The sequence below is a fragment of the Biomphalaria glabrata genome, chromosome 7 (assembly GCF_947242115.1).
Source record: "Biomphalaria glabrata chromosome 7, xgBioGlab47.1, whole genome shotgun sequence".
Lineage (NCBI taxonomy): Eukaryota > Metazoa > Mollusca > Gastropoda > Planorbidae > Biomphalaria > Biomphalaria glabrata.
The window spans coordinates 28,541,887-28,558,280 of NC_074717.1; the positions used below are offsets into that span (position 1 = coordinate 28,541,887).

General features: G+C 33.5%; 2 protein-coding genes across 5 annotated transcripts in view; one reads left to right on the top strand and one right to left on the bottom strand.

The window, feature by feature from the left end:
• The first annotated feature begins 43 nt into the window (after positions 1-43).
• Positions 44-11,584, top strand: LOC106063350 (glucose-6-phosphate isomerase-like). The gene is made up of 17 exons (XM_056035608.1): positions 44-297; positions 1,713-1,803; positions 2,276-2,413; positions 2,519-2,653; positions 3,336-3,479; positions 3,652-3,723; positions 3,942-3,986; positions 4,094-4,147; positions 4,259-4,319; positions 4,983-5,062; positions 5,808-5,891; positions 7,361-7,523; positions 9,115-9,191; positions 9,511-9,639; positions 9,837-9,912; positions 10,334-10,400; positions 11,353-11,584. Exons 1-17 carry the CDS (start codon positions 167-169, stop codon positions 11,474-11,476), a joined length of 1,671 nt encoding a protein of 556 aa, XP_055891583.1. The 5' UTR covers positions 44-166; the 3' UTR covers positions 11,477-11,584.
• Positions 11,585-12,983: 1,399 nt separating this feature from the next.
• The window catches only part of LOC106063352 (leucine-rich repeat and coiled-coil domain-containing protein 1-like), a 265,048-nt gene continuing 261,637 nt past the window's right edge, over positions 12,984-16,394 (bottom strand). For all 4 annotated transcript variants that reach the window (XM_056035607.1, XM_056035603.1, XM_056035605.1 and 1 more), the window contains 2 exons: positions 14,633-14,768; positions 12,984-13,461 (listed from right to left, as the gene is read on the bottom strand). In XM_056035607.1, the coding sequence (XP_055891582.1) occupies positions 13,336-13,461; positions 14,633-14,768 (262 nt within the window). In that variant the 3' untranslated portion in view covers positions 12,984-13,335. The remainder of the gene's footprint in view (positions 13,462-14,632; positions 14,769-16,394) is intronic.

Below are 16,394 nucleotides of genomic sequence, written 5' to 3' on the forward strand. Positions count from 1 at the left end.
AAATTTAAAAACTCTATGAACTCTGGCATTGTGGCCTTGACCTTTATAAGCACACTAAAAGGAAAACCATCAACAAGGACAAGGTACAATCAAGCCGGGGACTAGATTCAATAGGTCTAGCTCTGAAACTTTTTATTGACATAGTGAGCAAGCATAATTTTATAAAATGGCAGGCAGAGTTTTTCTTTCCAAAGATCCAGCATGGCTGAAGCTGAAAAGCTTTTATGAAGCCAATGTAAAACAGTTAAAAATGTTAAATTTATTTAAGGAAGATCCCCACAGATTTGAGAAATTCAGGTAAGACTCAACTCAAGACTCAGACTGCTAGGTCACTGTGACTATTGACAGATAACTATTGTGACTTGACAGTTGACTATTGTCAGTATTGACACTATCATTATGAGTATCATGTATGACTATGAGTTATGAGATTTCTGCCTTAGTTAAAATTATTTTAAATGATATATAATAATATAATATAAATCTAGTTAACTAGTTACTATGTAGATTCTAGATCTATAATCTATTAATATTAATAATGACAATGATTTATAATATAATCTCTTTAGAACTGTTGTCCTGTAAATTTCTACCTTGTAGAATTAGAATATAGATATATAGATCTAGGTTATTTCTAGATAGATCCATATTATAATTCATATATAAATTATAATATTATTATTATAGCTTTTATATAGACATAAAGCTACTTTCATGCTTATAGCATGCTTAGAGTGCTTTTGGTCCAATCTCATTTGTGGACCAGTTGGGGGGGGGGGGTATCTAGGAGTTGGTTTTCTGTGCTGTCCTTGCTATAAACAACTCTGCCCGAGTCGGGTGTCGAACCTCGAGCCCCCTTCTAGGTAGCCAAGCCAAGTTCATGCGCACTTGGCCTCTCGACCACGCTTCCCAATATTATAATAGATCGATCTAGTTCTGGATTCTAGATAAAAATATATGTGAAGCTAAGGGATGAAAAAAATGACACATCTATTATAATTACAGATCTAGATATAGGGGACAATGTGGTTCAGTAAAGTGCTTGACTTCTGAATCGGGGGTCCCAGGTTCAAATCATGGTGAAGACTGTGATTTTTAATTTTCAGATCTTTATGGTGCCTCTGAGTCCACCCAGCTTTAGTTGGGGAAAAGTAAAGGTGTTTGGTTGTGGTGTTGGCCACATGACATCCTCATTAACTGTCAGCAACAGAAACGATGACCTTTACACCATCTGCCCTATAGATTGAAGGGGAACTTTTTTTTTGGTACTTTTTTTGGAACTAGATCTATTATATAAAAAAAACAGCACTAACCTCTAGGGACCAAATTTTTAATGAGAGAAAATAGTTAATTGAATATAACAAAATAAGGGACAGCACCAACCACGACATGAACCAGTGATCCTCTGATACAACAATTCTGCCTAACAGCAATTTAAATATGCCAATAACTCAAATGTGAAAAACCATCTTAGTTTCCCTTTAACCCATAAAAAATGTGATTTTCTTACATTGAAATGAAATAATAAGATCAGAACAATGTGCTCAATTAAATATATACAGTGTCAATACTGTGGTTTCGTACCAAACACTCAAAAACAAAAAGGTGAGTCTACCATTGTGTTTTATATTGTCCACTCTGTAAAAGTTACTCTAGCAAAGAAGTCTAAAAATTATTGACATTAAAAAAAAATATTTTTTTCCCATTCTCAGCATTAAATTGGATGGAAAAGATGGTCCACTTCTTGTTGACTTTTCAAAAAATTTGATCAACGATGAAGTCTTCCAGCTGCTAATAAATCTGGTAGAGCTTACTTTAAAATTACTACTCTAAATAGTTATGGTCTACATACATGCAAATACTTTAAATACTCATTTAAAACAAAAGGCTCTGCTTGCTCTATATGAAGGGGAAATATCAATTATGGGGTGTGTTGTGAGAAAGGGCTTTAACATTTTAGCAATTACTCTATTTATTTAATTGGCCTTCATGCAAAACAAGCAGAAGTCATTTTTTTTCTTTTTGTTTTGTATATAAGTGATCTCTTTTCAAATATTTCTCTGTCGAGTAGGGATTGATATTAAACTGCAAACATATGTTCATGTGCTGACATCATTATCTTTTAGCAATGGTAACACCTGATAGGATACTTTAAATCATAAATAAATATACCTGTATATAAATATATTTTGCTACTTTTTTTAAAAATAACGAATCAAAATTTCATATGTTGACAATAGTTAGAAAACAATTTTATTCTTTTTCAATTTCTTAGTTGAGATCTGCACAAGTGGAGAAAATGAGAGATGCCATGTTTGCTGGTGAAAAGATAAATTTCACTGAAGATAGAGCAGTTCTACACATAGCCCTGAGAAATCGATCAAATACCCCAATCCTTGTGGAAGGAAAAGATGTTTGTATTTTCTAGTGTTACACAGATAACTTATTACAACTTTTAAAATACATGCATGAATAAGTAACTAAGATAAAACTACAAATGTGTTGTTAACTCCTCTAGGTGATGCCAGATGTTAATGCAGTGCTAAAACACATGAGAGAGTTTTCTGATAAAGTCAGAAGTGGTTCCTGGCTTGGCTACACTGGAAAAGCTATCACTGATTGTGTTAACATTGGCATTGGTGGCTCAGACTTGGTCAGTCTAGATTTTATATTTAACTGTCCTTTCCATTCCTTGCTTGTGATATTCTGTAATGATTTAAAAAATCATCTTTTAAAAATAATTGTTCTTTCCTTACTCTAAAAACATTAAGATTGTACTGTAAGCGTGTCAGCAATTATTTCTCCTTAAAAAAAAGGGGGAGGGTTGGAGTAATTTTTAATGCTTACATTCGCAGTATATACCAGTCCTTGGTCATTTGTTTGGGATGAAGGGGCTTTCTAGTGGAAACAAATGCAAAAAAGATGTGAAGGGACTTTTTGATAGGAAACATTTATTGTTTCCATGTTCTTTAAACCTGTATTGGATTTGAGACTGATTGGCATAAACCTCTTGGCTACCTATCAAGGGGACAAAATCTTGACTAGAGCTGATTTGTCTTTGCTGAGTGGTAAAGTCAGCACAGAAAACATCTACCATATACTCCTACCCCCACAGGTCTACCAACAAAGTAGTACCATAGCACATTTAGCATGCCTTAGTCTGAGGCAAAAGCAATTAAAAAAAAAACAAACAACTATTGCTAAGACAAAGTAAGATTATATTTTATAAGGGGTTTTTCAAAAATCAATTTAACTTTATAATGTTATTTTTTAAAAGAATATTCTTTTTTTAAAAGCAACCTAATTTCTTTTTTCTACTTTATATATGAATTAAGGGCCCTGTGATGGTGACAGAGGCTCTCAAGAAATACCAATGTGGCCCTACTGCTCACTTTGTGTCTAATGTGGATGGAACTCATATGGCTGAGACTTTGAAAAAGCTGAATCCTGAGACCACTTTGTTTATAATAGCCTCCAAGGTTTGTCATTTTCACATAATCTTTCTTTAATCACAAAATTTTTATTGACGATTCCTGAGACCTATTGGTTGGTGTGGAGATTTTACTTGCAAAGCTTACATCTTGGAGCATGTCTTGTTTCAACATACATTGTTTACAAAACCCCCCACTAAGTTATCATTTCTTTCCCCAGACTTTCACCACACAAGAAACCATTACTAATGCTGAGTCAGCCAAAGCTTGGTTCCTTCAGCACGCTCATGATGTAAGGAATCAACATTAAATGTCCTCATTAAGATCTTCTCTGTTAACTCTTTGTATGCTTAGCCAGGAAGCAAAAACTCAATGAAATAAATGTTATTGCCTTTTTTAAATTTTTAAATGAAGCTTTTGCTCTGTCTGAATAATAATTAGCTACCACACAACTGTCCTTGCTATAAACAATTTTTAAATACACCGCACCCCCCTTTTATTTTTTTTTAGGAAGCAGCTGTATCTAAGCATTTCGTTGCTCTATCAACTAATGCTGTAAGTATAGTAAATAGAGAGGTCTTAAAAGAGACCAGTTAAATATAATTACCAACTTTCAATTCACATTAGTTGCTTGTCAAATATTTTGTTGCTTTGTGTTACAGCCCAAAGTGAAACAGTTTGGTATAGATGAAGCCAACATGTTTGAATTCTGGGATGTAAGTGAATACATTTTGAAGTAAATAAAAACAGAATATAAAACTTTGCCCACTGTACATTATCTACACACACATTTGTAAGTAATGCTTATAATTATATTATTGTTTCAGTGGGTAGGAGGACGTTACTCCTTGTGGTCAGCCATTGGTCTGTCGATTGCACTCATGATTGGTCAGTTTTGTATTATATATTAAACAATTTAATAATATTTTTTTTTTACCTAAAATATGTTCGCATTGTGGATGTGCATTATAATTGGAACATTTTTTTTTCTTATGTTTTCATTGCTAAGTATACATTGTAAGTTATTATTATTTTTTAAACACTTGTCATTTGGACTAGAAAATTCTGGATGCTTTACCAGAAAGCCAGCACATCATTTAAACAAACGTATTGGGAAAACTAATAACTGCTTTAGAAGAATACATCAGGCTTTGTTTAAATTGGGGCTTAAGATAGCCTTTGGAACCTAGTATAATGAAGGAGGGTTTTTTTTTTTCCAAGAGCTTTTATTTATTTGAACTAAAATATTGGCATCACTACAGGGATAGGGTAGAACTTTTCTTCTAAAGATCTCTTAAATAGGTGTTGTTTTTTTTTCCAAATACAGTGTTTTACTGCTTCATAAAGCATACTTTTGTTCTTGATTTACATTATGATTCCAAACTATTTAAATCATTCCTCTCATAAAATGAACATAAGCCATGCTTTCTGGACATTCACCAGAGAGCACTGTGCTGAAAGGATTTTATGTGTTAAAATTGTTTCTACCCTAAAGCCATGAACTTTTCTGACCAGCAAGTATCTTACTATTTGACTCTCTGTGCCCTTTAGGTATGGACAACTTTGAACAACTTCTAGAAGGGGCACATCAAATGGACAGACATTTTGTGGAGGCTCCAATTGAGAAAAATGTAAGGCTAAGTCTTTTTTTACATGTTCTATGAAAGTCTTAATATGCATACCATTGTTGATGCTTTTACAACTTCACGCCTCAGTTCTACAGGAGTGTATTAATTCCCTTTATGAAATCATGACACGTTTTAGAAGCTTAGTTCAATGTAGTCAAATCAAAGTCATGATTTATTAAATCTAAGTAGATCCAAATTGACCATATAAATACTTGTATTAAATATTACATTGTTGGATACAAAATATATATATATTTTTTTAAAATTAAAACAAAATATCTGCCTAGTGAAATGCTATGACATACATAACACTAAAATAAAAATAAAAAAACAGATTCTAGCTGTATGTAAAATAATTGACAGGGTTTGGAGAGGCTCATGAAGTTTAGGATTTTTTATTATGTTAATAGTTGATTATAGTTGTGAAAAGTACAAAGTAATTGAGATTTAGTAAATTTAAATTTGAAAGTACAACAAGGCTATGTAGCAACGTTTGTTTTTTTGTTATATTAATTTTTTTCACAGAAACTCCAAATTATTTATAAATTTTTTATAAATCTTCCACTTCATTTTCTAATGTTTATTTGTCTAGTCAATTCACACTTGAGTTTGCTTCTTGTTTATTCTACTCTAGTTTCATTATGTAAGGCATCATTACGTTTTATTTGTCAATAAATATTTTTTTTTTAGAATAGAAGAATAACAAAATGTTGAAATCCAGAGTTTTTGTAATTTCCCTACCCTTTAGATCCCAATGATACTTGCTGCTCTTGGAATCTGGTACTCCAATTTCTATGGTGCTCAATCTTACACCATACTGCCATATGATCAAGTAAGTTGATGTAGACACTTTTTTTTTGTGTGTAGTTATCTAACCTTCTATGTGCTTTTTGTCTGAAAACTAAATGCTTACCCTTTAATTTATTGTGTTGTAAATGCTTCAGTCTATTGCTTCTATTATAATCTACATCTTATACTTGATGATGTAAAGTCAACTTACAAATTGTGGGAAACATGGTTGAGAGGCTAAGTACGCTTGAACTTGGCTTGGTTACCTATGAAGGGGGCTTGAGGTTCGACACCCGACTCGGGCAGAGTTGTGTTTACTGGGCGCCTAAAGGCAGCACGGAAAACTACTCCTAGATATCCCCCCCCCCCCCCACAGGTCCACAAATGAGATTGGACCAAAGCGCTCTGAGCATGCTATAAGCATGAAAGTAGCGCTATATAAAAGCTATAATTATTAAATACTGGAATTAAAACCAGTCAGTAGGCTACTTATGCAGCACTTTTAACTGTCTGTTTTTCTTGCTTAAGCAACCATGTATGTTAAAATACCACATTGATTCAAGAAACGACGAGGGGGGGGGAAGAAGAGGGTATCAAAGTGAAGGTTACCATGATCGCTTTTTAACTATATTTTATATAAAAAAAAAGTTTTATGACTTGAATTTCAACTCCAGGTCTCAAGCAATTACACCAAACTACTGTGACGGTGAAGTGCTTATGAAAATAGAAGCTTTCATAGCTGTCTATTATTAGTTTCAAACTTTTAAGCAATGCCATAATTCTCTAAGCAAAGTATAAAGGGGACTAATTCAACTTATACCACCACATCACTCTGTACAATTTCTTTCCCTTGCTTAATACCAACAAAAATAATTAATTACCAATATTAAATTAATTGATTAATTTGTTATTGAGTCTTGTTTTGTACGGTACAAGAAATAATTGTGTGAAATTAGTTTTAAACAGCTGCACCTAGTGATGTACAATTTTAGACTTGTACGCAAGTGTCATGTTGGTGTGACAGCAATGTACATTTATAGACTTGTACACAAATGTCATGTCGTTGTGACAGCAATGTACATTTATAGACTTGTACACAAGTGTCATGTAGGTGTGACAGCAATGTACATTTATAGACTTGTACACAAATGTAATGTAGGTGTGACAGCAATGTACATTTATAGACTTGTACACAAATGTCATGTAGGTGTGACAACAATGTACATTTATAGACTTGTACACAAGTGTCATGTAGGTGTGACAGCAATGTAAATTTATAGACTTGTACTTAAATGTCATGTAGGTGTGACAACAATGTACATTTATAGACGTATACACAAATGTCATGTAGGTGTGACAACAATGTACATTTATAGACGTATACACAAATGTCATGTAGGTGTGACAACAATGTACATTTATAGACGTATACACAAATGTCATGTAGGTGTGACAACAATGTACATTTATAGACGTATACACAAATGTCATGTAGGTGTGACACTGTTTCAGTATCTCCATCGTTTTCCTGCATACTTTCAACAAGGTGACATGGAGAGCAATGGGAAGTACATCACCAGATCTGGACAGAGGGTGGACTATACCACTGGACCTGTGGCTTGGGGTGAACCTGGCACTAATGGTCAGCATGCCTTCTATCAGCTCATACATCAAGGTCAGTGATTCTAACAAGATTTATGCTTCATTAACAACAAAATCAGCAACACAGTTTCATTTTCTGTCAATTTTATTCTTTTTTCAGTACAATGTGACTGGGTAATAGTATACCAAAGTTGTTGGAAAAACAAGCTAAATATAACAAGGTTACCAAAGACAGTTTGTGTGGAAACAAACTCAAAAAAATCGGCCCCCGAAGTAAAATGTTTTACATAATTCGGATAATCCTTCAGAGTTGAAGATAGTTTACTTCCTAGTCCAAACCTCCCGCAGAACTACGGGGGATGGGAGCAGGCAGGGTTTGAACCTTTGATCGTCGATAAATCCAAACGACAGTCCAGCGCGCAAACCGCACGACCAGTGGTCCACCCAGGTAGGCTTCAATATTTTCAGAAAGAAAATCCGAATGAAATTATATCAAAGACAAATGAGAGATAAGAATGGAGAAAGAAGGTTAACAGATCTTGTGTAGTGCCCCAACCGTCCCGCAGATCAAAGGATACGTGAAAGTGAATGTAAAGTTAGATGTGAACCTGGCCTAACTAGTTTGTGGTCTATAGGGCAGATGATGTAAAGTTCATCTGTTTTTGTGGCCTATGGTTAACGAGGGTGTCATGTAGCCAGCACAACGACCAACCGCCTTTGCTTTTCCCCAACTAATGTCAGGTACCCATTAGAGCTGGGTAGACTCAGAAGTTGAAAATCCCAGTCTTCACCAGGATTCGAACCCGGGACCCTCGGTTCGAACTAAATAAGTTAATTGTTTTGAAAAGGCTCAATCTCATATTCGAATCCTCAAAAAAAAAATAAAAAAAATTTCCGCTATATAGAAAAAATGTTCACGAAAATGATGTTTATAAGATTACTATTCGTCTTAAATTAGGTCTAACATATAATGCATACTAATTAGCTTTTCCTTATAGAAAACTGCTTGCATAATTAATTTTAAAAATTAGAATTTTCGCTTTCAGGAAAAAAAAAAGTAGCCGTTGCATCAGAACTTTGAATGGTCTAAAATATTGTGAAGTCGGATTTTCAATATCTCTTCTAGTTTACGAGATCTAAACGGGACGGACGGACAGACATTTCGCACAAAACTAATAGCGTCTTTTCCCCTTTCGGGGGCCGCTAAAAAAGCCATTTGAAAAAAACACAAAGCTTATCTAAGAGAAAGAACTCTTACAAATATATCTCTTGAAATGTAGAAGTTATTTTCCTTATTTCATATCAAACAAAATAATTAATTTACCAATAATTAATTGACTAATTGGTTAATTTCTTTATTGATATATGTTTTATTAGGTACAATAAATGATCTGAGAATGGGTGTGGGAGAAATAACGTTATATTATCTAAGGGGACAAAACCCCTACATATTCAACCGTATCTGTGAATACTGACAGATTAATAATTTCCCTTGTTGGTATCAAACAAAATAATTAGTTACCTGTAATTTATTGGCTAATTTGTTAATTTTTGTATTGATTCATGTCTTGTCTATGTGTGTACATATTTTTTACCAGACAAACTGACAGAGTGAGTTGATATAAGCTTTGTAAAAAAAAATTAGTTTCCTTTGTGCGTTTCAGGTACACATATCGTTCCTTGTGACTTTCTGATACCTGTAGAAACCCACAACCCAATACAAAATGGTCTTCATCATCAGGTAGACAATTTCAAAAAAATATAGCTATTAATTAGTGTAACATTGTTACAATATTTGGTACTTATGACTCAATGATGGGCATGATTGTCCATGAACTAACCCTTCTCAAAAAGTAGATAAACACATCTAGTATTGCCCATGCATAGAAAATTAAGTTATGCTAGCAGACTAGTCAGGGCTTTACACAGCCTGCTCTTTTTTACTTTGTATACTTACTAAAATGAAATTTCTTTCCTTTCATGTGATCATTTTTTGTGTTTTGTGAGTTTGAGCTAATTTCAGGTGTTTCACAAACTTTTGTTTCATTTGTCCTCCCAAGATATTGTTGTCCAACTTCCTGGCACAAACAGAGGCTTTGATGAGAGGTAAAACTCTGGAAGAAGTCACAGCAGAACTGAAGGCTTCTGGGATGAGTGAATCTCAAATCAATTTGATTGCACCACATAAGGTTAGATGGACTTAATAGTTGACTTCATGCATGAAATAGATGGACTTAATAGTTGACTTCATGCATGAAATAGATGGACTTAATAGTTCACTTCATGCATGAAATAGATGGACTTAATAGTTCACTTCATGCATGAAATGAATACTTCTTTGTCTTTACTTCATAAAATACATTCTGGGTTTTTTAATTTATGTCAGGTATTTGAAGGAAATAGACCCAGTAATTCCATAGTGTTTCAGAAACTGACTCCATTCACTTTAGGACAACTAATCGGTGAGTCTTAAGAACTTAAATGTATCATCTAGATTTTTGTACTGTTTTTTTTTTTAACCTAATTTTTTTTTTCAAAGACTTTTACTGTATTACATATTAAACATTTCAAATATCAAAATGTATGCATGCTTATGAACAATTGTTCTGCTTGGTAGGTATATTTAAAATTTCTTATATTCCAATTCCATAAAAAGATTCTGGAATAATTCTATTAATGTTTCTCACTCTCATTGTCATAAGACTGGCATCTACAGATGGCATTTTTATGTGTATCAAAATTCAATCCATTAAATATTAAACTTAAAATATTTTTTTTTCAATTATTATGCACCCTACTTTTCTAATCTCAAAGTCATAAAATGGATATAAAAAGCAATAGTCACTCTTCAAGTCCAAAATGAATTGTTGATGTTTCTTGCAGCCATGTATGAAATGAAGATATTTGTCCAAGGTATTGTTTGGGACATCAACTCATTTGATCAATGGGGGTAAGTGGCTGATGTCATTTTGAAAAATTGTAAAAATATTTTTTGTACTACATGTTACATTTTTGACCTGCACAAAGAGTCAAAAGAGTTTGTTGATATTGAAAATGTGTATCATATTGTACAGAGAAAATACACATTTTTTTTGATTACACATTTAATTTTTGGTTATACGAGTTACTGTATATTTGCAAGTTATCACTGACTCATTGATCAAGAGATCTATTAAACTGTTTGTACTGATTTGCATGAAATTTCGTACACAGGTTTCTTCAATCGGAGGATCCCCTTAGACGCTGACTAAATAAAATTAAACAAAATTAATCCTAATAGCATTAAAAAGATAAATCTAGATATACTTTTATTTCGCTACATTTAAAAGGGTCAAATAAATGATAACGACTAATAAAACCAAATTGATATTTCTTATTGTTTAGAGATCAAAATACCAGAATAAATGTAGAAAGGGAACCAGAATGTGGTATTCAATAGGGGACTTCCAAACAATGCATTTTTTTCTCTAGGCCTGAAAGTGATGATATGCCTTATTTTCTTTTTTCATTGAAATCAATGAAAGCTACAAAATAGTTACTTGTTGAAGGAACCTGGGTACGAAATTTCATGCAAATCTGTTTGACAATTCAAGAGATCTCATGATATCTGATTTTAGAACACTTTCCCTTCAAGAACAAATAAATATTTTCTAGTTTTTAATGAAAAAAAGAAAAATAAGGCATAAAATATTGAGAAAAAAAACATATTTGAAACATTTTTAAGAGACAACACAAAATTTAATGATTTTATTTTTGCTTCTTTCCAAGAGAAAAGTAAAAAGAGAAAAAAATTGAGTAAAAAAATGAAAATGATACTCTAGGATACAATTGTTCAAAGAAAGAAATGAGAAATAAAACTAACCTGGTTGCATTCTAATCTATTCTTGTTTTTGTTCCTCCAGAGTTGAACTTGGCAAAGTTTTAGCCAAGGCTATCCTACCAGAACTGACCACACCAGATGTGATTAGTACCCACGACAGTTCCACCAATGGCCTGATCAACTTCATTAAGGCACGCAAACACTGAGAAACCTTGTCCAATAAGTAGCATGATAAGCTTGCCGTCTGCTTGTTCTGTCATGCTGTCGGCACACATTTAATCCTTGATAATGAATAAATTCATGTGTGTGCCTGAGATATTTTGCTTAGAGTTTTGAGCCTGTTGGTACATATGTATATTTTTATGTACTTATGGTTTCTTTTGATTTCATTGTTGAAGGCTTAAGTTGATTTGCCAACTTTGAAGTTTTCTTGTGGTTTTGTTTAAAATTATGAGCTAGATTACTTTCAGTACTGTCCTAACAAACTACTTCAAAAATGCTGAACTCATTCAGTGCATTGTGGAGTAGTGATTTCAAATATTTATCACCAGTCATTAATGTCAGTCAATGTAGTTTTTGTTATGATGTTATTGATCAGTTACTAGTTCTGATGTGATATATGTTCTCTCACAAGTAGAAAACATTTTTTATCTGATGTTTTAAATGTCGGTGTAATATATTCTTTATATCATTTAGACTACATCCTATGGGATACGTCATGAAAACCACAACTTTTTTTGTAGCAAAGGAATTTGATAGAGTACAGAGGTATTTATTGTGATAGTTAGTTGGGTTTTTGTTGACTTGAAATATTTCTTTTTATATACATTACTTCTGACTCAAATGTATTTTGAATTTTTTTTTTAAGTTTTTTTTTTTTTTCCACAAAGATGTTTTTACAAATTTGTTTTGTTCTTTTTGTTTCTCAACTACATTTTGTGTTGGTTCAGAATAACTTTTTAATATGCAAGCTCTTAAAGCAAAAATTTTTAAAATGCCAAAAAATGTTTGGGCTCTTAGGTATAATGATTATATAAACCTCCAATAGTGCTTTGACATGTACACTAATTTTCAATTTGATTGTAGCACTATAATAAAATTGTGACCACAAAAAATGAACAACATTCTTTACATGCAATTCTGATTGCATTCACAAAAAAAAATATAACGTTTTGATTATGTTTCAATGTTTACTGAATGAATTTGATTTTATATGGATTTTATTTTGATTTTCATGAGAGCCAAAAGCATCCAATAAGAAATATCTAAAGAATGATCAACATAGTGATTGGAATTCAATACAATTAGTAACATACTTTTTTTTTTCCTGAAAAACTTGAATGTCCTTCTAAGAATTATATATTTATCTCACATGTAGGTACTGGAAACAGCCCTGTAGCAGCAAGAAAAAAAACAAAAAACTTCCACAATGCATTCCTATTGGAATCTACAGATAAATGAGAATAAATCTTTTTTTTTTTTAAAGAAATAAGGCATTTACAATGAAACCAGAGTTTATGTATCAAAGTGTTTTCTTGTTCATATAGTATGTATAATAGACTAAATCCCTGCTTGACTCAGTTCTCCCAGTTTCAGTATGAAACCTGAAATATACAATTCCTATACCATCATTGAAATAAGTCCTCACTTTGCATGCTTAAAGATGAATAGCTCCCATCATTGAACATTGGAATGGATATTATTATGCTGCCATTTTCTATTTTTTTTTTTTAAATTATAGCATAGAAACTGTCCAAATAAATAATTATACTTTATAAAATCTGATAGATATTTTCTTTTTTTAACTGTGTGAATGCTCAAATATGTGTGGGCTAAATTTGAAAAAGGGGATGTCTATTTCATTGGAGAAGACAAAGCATTGTCTTTTAACAATAAGGACAATGTGCCTAATAGCTCTTTTGAACTGATTTCACATGTATTCTCAGACACAAATAAAAACTATACATTTCTGTAACAGCCTATGCAAAGTTTATTACATCAACTAAAACAACATGAACAAGGTATTTGATTGGTCACGTCTGTACACAAGTATCACATAAAAGTATCACAAGAAATCAGTCTGCAGATCACCCAAGGCTTGAGTAAATTTTTTCAACTTGGCCTCCATAGCTCTTTTATTCATTTCAGTCTCTCTCAAGAGTTCACGCATTTCTTCTTCCACTAGAACAACCTGGCAATGAAACAAACAGCGTCTCTTAGCATTTCTATAAGAAGCAAGTCCATGAGAGTTTGTTGAGAAGTCTTAGAGCACATCATCAACTATTTTTGAAAGAACCAAATCTATGAATGCATGAGAGTTTGTTATGAAATCTTATAATAGCATACTATCAATATATTTTGTAGTGCCACTATAGAGTTAGATGATAACAAGGGAACTATAGATTTTAAAAGCCAGTTGACTAATTTTAAGTGTGGTATTTATTTACCAAATGATGCATACAGTCATCACAGCTAGACTGAATGAAACAGATCTAAAAGTTATAATAAAGTAGCTGAGATGACACAACACATCCCACTTTGTTATGTTGTAATTAAGTTGCTGAGATGACACAACACATCCCACTTCGTTATGTTGTAATTAAGTTGCTGAGATGACAAAACACATCCCACATCGTTATGTTGTAATTAAGTTGCTGAGATGACACAACACATCCCACTTTGTTATGTTGTAATTAAGTTGCTGAGATGACAAAACACATCCCACTTTGTTATGTTGTAATTAAGTTGCTGAGATGACACAACACATCCCACTTTGTTATGTTGTAATTAAGTTGCTGAGATGACAAAACACATCCCACTTTGTTATGTTGTAATTAAGTTGCTGAGATGACACAACACATCCCACTTTGTTATGTTGTAATTAAGTTGCTGAGATGACACAACACATCCCACTTTGTTATGTTGTAATTAAGTTGCTGAGATGACACAACACATCCCACTTTGTTATGTTGTAATTAAGTTGCTGAGATGACAAAACACATCCCACATCGTTATGTTGTAATTAAGTTGCTGAGATGACACAACACATCCCACTTTGTTATGTTGTAATTAAGTTGCTGAGATGACACAACACATCCCACTTTGTTATGTTGTAATTAAGTTGCTGAGATGACAAAACACATCCCACTTTGTTATGTTGTAATTAAGTTGCTGAGATGACACAACACATCGCACTTTGTTATGTTGTAATTAAGTTGCTGAGATGACAAAACACATCCCACATCGTTATGTTGTAATTAAGTTGCTGAGATGACACAACACATCCCACTTCGTTATGTTGTAATTAAGTTGCTGACATAACAAAACATATCCCACTTTGTTTTTAGTTGTAATTAGCCTACCTTTTGATTAGCCAGTTCTAGTTCTCTTTCTTTCTCTAGTTCCAGCTGAGTTATCTTTTCTTGGTAAGCTGCTTCTTTAAGGTCTAGCTGCTGTCTGAAGATATTATCTGCTGACTTGAGTTTCTCAATGGCTTGTCTGCAATGAGAAGATTGAAATTGGGGTGGAAAACAAAATCTCATAGACTGAAAATATCATTCGCCCGGCAGAAGTTATAAGTAATTGTAATTACAATGGAAGAGGGGGGGGGCAGGAAACTAAACAGTGGCTGATACAGGGGACTAGAACGAACATGTAATGTATCCCCCGTCTTTTTTACGGAATGTTTCTTCGTTAATCTCATGCAGGTTATTTGAACTCAGACAGATGGATGCAGGCGTGCCCATGAATGGATGGTGCCGGACATGAACATTCGTTTGTTTTCCGTTGTTCCATGATTTATTTATGTCCGTAGATCTACAGAGTTGTTTTGTTATAATAACATTATTAACATTTTTTTTTACCCGCCCACCCCTTGCTAGTCCGCGACCTCCGTGACGAAGGTGTCGGCTAGTCGGACCACAAAAAGGTTGTAGTCACTGTCGATGGCTTGCTACACTCACATAATGACCGTGAGAACTGAGGCGCTGTTGATCTCGTCACTAGAGCAGGCAATAAATTAAAAAAACAATCAAATAAGTTCCCCCTCGAGTCTGTCGTATTGGATTCGTTGCTATAGAATTAAACAATACTTCTTTTTTTTTAAACAACTTGTTCACAATTAAGTTACCTTATCATATTTATCCTATTATGAATGGCTCAACCCAAATCGAAAGGAACAAGACCGACAAACCCGTGCCCAAAAACTAAACTTGAATGCGTCTTGGCCAAAACATTAGATGAGATTTTATTTTGGCCTCGATTCATATCTGACTTGTTGCCTGTGGTTAAAAAGTGTTGTAAGATTAAAGCTATTTTTATTTCATTATTTCAACTTGTAAGCACCAGTGTAGGGGCGTACCCTTAGTGTAGTGGTTTGGCCAAGGCATGCAATCATAGGCTATACAATAAGCCGTACACGTAAACATCACTCCAATACAACTCGGGCTTGTAACGAGTCTGCTAGTTATCCAGACAATATCAAATGATTCCCATGATCAACTTTCTTGGAATGATTATAAAAAGACTTAGAAGCGCCAGGCCATGACTTGCTAGTTATTTCTACTGGACATAGTCGGCTACCAGAGGTAAGAAGAGAGGCGAACTAAAACCAATGTGAATGACTGGGCAAACTTCTTTCAGGAAAATAGGAACGAAGCTGAACAGAAATGGCGGGAAAACAATTCATTACTTTTACCCATCAAAATAAAATGGCTGACAACTAGGTGTAGACAAAGCGAGTCCAAGCCTGTGACTCTCACAAATAGATTTGACTAGATTCTGAGAATTATAAAACTATACATCTATCTCCCAGACAAACACTGTAAAGAAGAAAAACTAAAAGCTGGACTGAAGAAATCTGAGACAGTCTATGTGACTCTATTATCGTACGTTACCAAGATCACTTGAAAATTGTGTAGGCCTACTTCTCAAACTTTACACACATCCTTACGCTATCATTGCAAATCTGTCCTGAAATTTAGTTTCTGGCCGTGGTAGAGTTATAAATATAGACACCAGTCGTGAATGTGACAGATAAGAGAATCATAAACCTAAAATTAGCGATTGCCCAAGTTCCTCCTATTATCACTAAAAGCTAGACATTAGTTTATCTCTGGTCCAGAT

Bases quoted from the DNA above. Each gene is read 5' to 3' on its own strand.
- LOC106063350 (XM_056035608.1), top strand. From the start codon at position 167: ATGGCAGGCAGAGTTTTTCTTTCCAAAGATCCAGCATGGCTGAAGCTG. The intron at 1,804-2,275 runs GTAGAGCTTACT...TCAATTTCTTAG, and splicing joins TCCAGCTGCTAATAAATCTG to TTGAGATCTGCACAAGTGGA. The intron at 3,724-3,941 runs GTAAGGAATCAA...ATTTTTTTTTAG, and splicing joins TCCTTCAGCACGCTCATGAT to GAAGCAGCTGTATCTAAGCA.